Here is a 5,797-nt window from a genome sequence, read left to right as displayed (position 1 = left end):
ATTTGTGTAGTGTGTGAAATGTATGTAGTGTGTGAAATGTATGTAGTGAGTGTAGTGTGTGTGAAATGTGTGTAGTGAGTATATAGTGAAGCTATCTAATTTTATGAATATTTGGAATTCCAATTTTTTTTTTACTTTTGATATGAAATTTAAATCATGGATCTGAAAAACTTGGAATTATAATTCAATTCCAATTCTATACATTTTTGTGATACCAAACAATGGAATTGGAATTGGAGTTCCATAGCTCCAATATCATGTTCCCAAACACACCCTAAAAATAGAATTAAGCAGCTAGCTACCCAAAATAGAGCTGGGGTGTTGTCGGATTTGAGTTGGTGAATTAAGGGTATCCACAATAGTTAAGGATATGCCCAAGCCCAAGCCACAAAAACTTGGCCGTGGCCATAAAAATACTTGTCCACCCTAATAGTGGATAAGCCCAAGCCACAAATCTAATTATTTTTTTAATTTTTGGTATATTTTAATTCAATTAAAATAAAATTATCGGACTATAATAATTAGAAAAAATATAAATTAATTAAATTTTTTTTACAATTACAAGCAAATATATTTATTTAAAATTCGAATTTTAACTATTTCCGTAATTAGGGTGTGAATTGAAATCAGAATCCTTAATTAAAAAGTTGACCAATTTTAATTGAGATTTAGTTTTACAATTGTTTCCTAAATTAATGCTAAATTAATTTTTGAAACAGGCGTCCCCTTTTTAATTACAAACTCTCTCTCTGTATTTCTCTCTGCACTTAATCTTCTCCAAAATTTGTTCCATTAAAATTAGCATAAAAATTGAAAAAAAAAATTCGAAGCCTCGGCCCGGCCGTTGGCTTGGCTCGCCCATGGGCGCCACCCCCCGCCGTGGCTCTCGTAAATTTTCAACACAATGGAATCAATCCGAGAGACAAACAAGGAGTAAACGTAAATTTTTATTTTCCTTTTTCTTGGATATAACTTCTGTAAAGATGAAGCCAAAAGGCAAAAAATCAATGAGTTAATCGGAAACGAAAGAGCAACAGCACCCTCGGCTTAAGACCAATGTCCCTACCCCAGCCACTCCCGCTAAAGAAACCGGAAAAAAGATAACATCAGTATTTATAACATTTCAATTTAGTTAAAATAAAAATTCTTCCTTCTCATCCAGACGAAAGAGGGATGAAAACTGCAAGCTATCCTGCCCCTGGATGTTATACCACCGATGTTCCGAAACAGAAGCCAAGACCGAGTATGACTACACCCAATTGTACAATAGAAATGCAGAGCTCCCCCAGGAATTTGTCAACAACGTTTCAAATAAAAAAACTAACCATCCAAATCCATCTTCACGAGTCGTCGTAAACCTCTCTTCTTATGCACTGTCCCCTGTCTAGCTACTCATTAAGGAGAGTTCTTGGATCCAGTGGAATTGTACCCACTGTCAGAAAACCAGAAGATCCGGTATCCACCACTTTGACAGGCATTGACCCTATAGTGACAACATTTACCACCTCACTGTTAGTTTTGTTAGATACTGCGCTAGTAGGGAGCATACACCTTGAACCTGGCTCGTCTGAATGTATCTTCAAACCACTAATTTTAAGTTCATCAACTGCATTTGGCACTCCATCTGCTGAGCCTTTACGGCTCCCAGGGACACCAGCTCCATTGGTGGGATTAGTCCCCGAGGAAATCTGCCCTTTGGGCTCAGCATGGTCGCTCGCGGAGCAAGTTGATACAGCCTCTGAGGGAACTTCCCCTTTGTTTGCCATACTTGAATTATTGGTATCATGTTTGGCAGAATTTGCATCGCTAATAGGAGGAAAATCATGAACAGACTGATGCTTGCGAGGAGGATCCAATAATGGAACAAGATAAGGGTTTTCATAGCTTTTCATGAAAAGCCTGGCTCTCTCTCCCTGTAAAATCCGCTGTCTATTTTCATAGTACATGAAGTCATCAAGTAGGGATGTCTTAGACGTTTGGCCCTTGAATACTTTAAGCATCTCCAAGCCTTTCTTGAAGCTTATCTGAAAATATTCAAAAAATATAATTTATGGCAAGCTATTTTCCCCAAAAAAAAGAAAATTAAAACAAAGTATACCTGCAAAGTGACAGCAACATTGTATATTTAATAATCATCCATTTCAAGTAGCGCAATATTTTCTTTTTCCAACACACTAATTATGCACAGTTCAGCACAGTAAAATAGCCAAATATAAGTTAAGAAAAAGTATGGCTTATTTTATGCTAAGTAACTTATGATACAAAAAAGCTAGGAACACTGAACCTAAGTACTAATGCACCTATCTCTATGACCAATAAGAAGGAGGAACGTGACTTAATATTCTTCATCAATAGGGTTTTGGTGAAACACAAGCTTTAAAAAGAGAATCAAATAAAAGAGAACATATTTCCCACATAAATGGTGCTTGCATGCATACTTGCTTTTAACAAGAGATGTATAATTATTAGTAGTAACTCCGTCCCTTAAAAATAGAAACTTTTTTCATTTTGGTCTGTTCCTTAAAAATAGAAACTTTCTAAACTTACTATGTTAGGAAGTGGACCCCACAATCCACTAATACTACTTTCACTACTTTTTTCTTCCTCTCTCTTACTTTACACATTTTTTCTCCCTCTCTTACTTTACCAATTGTACATTAAAACCCGTGCCATTTCATAAGTTTCTATTTTTCAATGACGGAGGTAGTACTAATTAGTACTCCCTCTGCTTCAAGTCCTTTTTTAATTTTTATGATTTTGGTACGTCCACAAGTATAGTGTCTTTCCATTTATAGACACTACCCAACAACAAATTACCCTCAATATATCATTTTATTTACCCTTTCTACCACATGGGCCATGGCTCACCACTTTGTCCACTTGCAATACATTTCTTAATAATTACTAACACTACCTTCAAAGGTTGAACCCTTTCTCCACTCACAATATACCAACAGCTTTTATGAAAACTCATGCCACACCCCATTAGACATTTTTTAAGGGGCAGGGAGAAAGACATGACAAAGAAAAGACAGCTATACGTACCTCTTGTGTGTCTCTGCTGTTAGTCACTGACTTGTTCTCATTGTTCTCCAATATGATGTGCCTAAAATTTGGGTTTGGCAAATCTTTTATGATGTGCCATTTTACAGGAAAGCTTCCACTCCATTTATCTTGCTGCCAGAAATCCATATCTCTGTTGAAATCCACTGGGCCGGTCATTTCTGCAATACCACAGAACTGGCCACTCGCATTAACCTTATTTTCACAAAGAGAAAAAAACATCAGTCAATACCACTACATGAACAAATGGAAATAGCATGCTCATGCTCATGATAACAAAAAATAAATAATCGATGCAACTACAAAATCATGACGAAACAGTTACTGACAGAAAAGAAGAGGAAGATGGGGCAGCCTCTTGAGTCTCCAGCAGATATTCTCTTGGCATCTTCATATGCAGCACTAAGCTTCTTGTTTCCATTGGGAGTGGATGACCACACATTATACTTGATACTCTTATGCACATCATCCTCACTATATGACTTAATCACAAAAAACTTTGCATTTGCATATTCCACCGGAAAATCAACTCTGTTATACTGATCTCTAGAGATAATGATGTTTCCTTGTGCATCAGGATTTCCAGCCCTTAATGTATAGGCTTTTACAATCAATTGGTTCTTTGATTTGCTCATCCTAGACCCTCTATTCTGGTCGCTAGATATATCAGAACCAGCTCTTTCATCATCAGGAGCCCTCCCACTAAGCATGTTAGGCTTAACTTTATTTACAGATGCAAGGGAATAATTGATCGATTCGAAAGTAGATGCTCCGTTTCCAGAAGTAAAAGCAGTCTTTAACTGATTACCGACAGCCGATGCTTTCCCACGTAACGATCTCTCCATGCCTTGAGGGCCTCTAATCTAAAAAGAAAACATGTGTAGGAGAGGTATAAGAAATGGCTACAACAACAATATACAAAAATAGAAACTGTCCTCAGAGACAACTAGTTCAATGAAACAAAAAATAAATTCTAACCTGGGAAATCTGCGATGCAGCTTGACTATTAATACTACCAGAAGTAATACTTGATGGATGCTGCTTCCCAGTCCCCGTATTAACCCTACCTTCAGACATTTTTCCAAAAGAGTTTCTTTGACCAGAGGCATCACCCATTGCGGTCAATGAGGAATCAGGAGTATTCAGAGCCAAATTGTATTTAGAACGTAGGCCATCAGCCTTGTTAAAAGATCCACAAGTATCAATAAATGAATCTACAATCCCATTAGCAGAAGCATCACGCCTTGGCTGGAAAACTACAGGAAGGTATGACGCCGATGTAGCAGGATCCTCATACGAGGGAAGGGCAAAGTACTGTTGTGCTGGTATAATTGATCCATCAGCTCCTACCACAGCACCAGGAATATAAGGATTGTATGGATTAAAAGCAGACTGCCCATACCCATAATTGGGTGAATAATATACATAGGGTGTGTTCTCATTTGTCGCAACCTGCCAGAGAAGAACTAGATTTACTATCTTCAAACCAAATAAAGTATAAAAATCTGTCTTAAAAGAAATATACTCACTGTGTAATGAATATCTTGACTGTCTACACGGAAAAACCTATGCTGGTCTTCCCAATCCATGGTTGGTTCATATCCTACAAACACAAAAAAAAAGTCATTCGAGCCAAGGTACCTAAAACCATTTCTTATACTGCCAACTAACCCTAGAGCGAATAATAAAGTATCGTGTATGTAAACATAGATTATATTATACAACTTATACCCGTACAGATGTATCCATAGCTGGTGCCAGTAGGATAATACAAGCCCTGGTCAATTATATAGCCAGGTGCTCCCTCGTTGTACATGGATCCGTATGGTTCAAACTTGAGGCCTTGAGCAGTCGGCTGTGGGTTTGACTCAGCACCTTGAATCTATGGAATCCAAAATCGTTTTTATAAGAAGAAAGGAACAAGGATGTCCAGAATGCATGGAACAAAATGAAGCAGGAGAAGTAAGGACAATGTTGCCCCCCTTTACCAACTACAGGATCAGACGATCATTCATGAAGGAAGAGTGAGCAACCCAACTATGAAAATTTACCAGATACATATCAGCAAGTCAGTCACATTGATTGATAGTTCAATAAAACCTTAACACTGCTATCATTTCTTATACAGATTATGTGAGGCAAAAAATAACTTTACCCTCAACCAACGGCCAAAGATCAGTGCATAAACTCTGCAATCACCGAAAACAAAATCCTAATGCATAATCCCCTCCGCAAAAAACCCTAACACCATAAGCACATTTTTTTACTGGACAAAAATATAGAAAAAACAACTTGAATCAATTCATACAAAAGTAAACTAGGTCAACGCTCACAACTCCTCCAAACTAAACAAAACCATCGACAGCAGCGCGATTCACACAGAAACATACATTCACGCATGAAATAAATACGAACTGAAATTAAATTGAGAACACATGAATAAACCTAAGAAAATCACAAGAAGAGTGAATTTTAAAGCGAGACGAACCGAAGAAAGGAGCGGATTCAATTCATGGCAGAGTGAGATAGGAGGTCAAGGATCGAAGTAGAAAGAGGCGGGATTGATTGAATTGGTGTGAAAATCCCGAAAATGTATCTGCGACTGCGAGAATCCAGATTTGTTCAGGCGAATAAGAGAGAACCCTAGAGAGAGAGGAAAAAGGCGGTCGAGTGTGGAGAATGGAAGCTTGAATAATACTCCTATGGAGAGGGAGAGATTGGGTGGCATACGGTC

At 37.8% G+C, this 5,797-nt stretch overlaps 1 protein-coding gene across 3 annotated transcripts; it reads right to left on the bottom strand.

Annotated features, from left to right (window-relative positions):
• Positions 1–934: 934 nt before the first annotated feature.
• LOC121792058 (YTH domain-containing protein ECT4-like) lies at positions 935–5,797 on the bottom strand. 3 transcript variants are annotated; one of them, XM_042189844.1, is made up of 8 exons: positions 5,552–5,797; positions 5,219–5,304; positions 4,795–4,945; positions 4,593–4,666; positions 4,042–4,515; positions 3,393–3,926; positions 3,046–3,258; positions 935–2,024 (listed from the first exon to the last, which is right to left on the bottom strand). In XM_042189844.1, the coding sequence occupies exons 3-8, from the start codon at positions 4,877–4,879 to the stop codon at positions 1,389–1,391; spliced, it is 2,016 nt and encodes a 671-aa protein (XP_042045778.1). In that variant the 5' UTR covers positions 4,880–4,945; positions 5,219–5,304; positions 5,552–5,797; the 3' UTR covers positions 935–1,388. The 3 variants fall into 3 exon arrangements, with proteins under 3 accessions (XP_042045778.1, XP_042045779.1, XP_042045777.1); XM_042189845.1 differs by having other exon boundaries at positions 4,801–4,945; XM_042189843.1 differs by lacking the exon at positions 5,219–5,304.

Source organism: Salvia splendens, chromosome 2 (assembly GCF_004379255.2).
Source record: "Salvia splendens isolate huo1 chromosome 2, SspV2, whole genome shotgun sequence".
Classification (NCBI taxonomy): Eukaryota; Viridiplantae; Streptophyta; class Magnoliopsida; order Lamiales; family Lamiaceae; genus Salvia; species Salvia splendens.
Note: the sequence above shows the minus strand (reverse complement) of the source record. Positions and strands in the feature narration are given on the sequence as shown.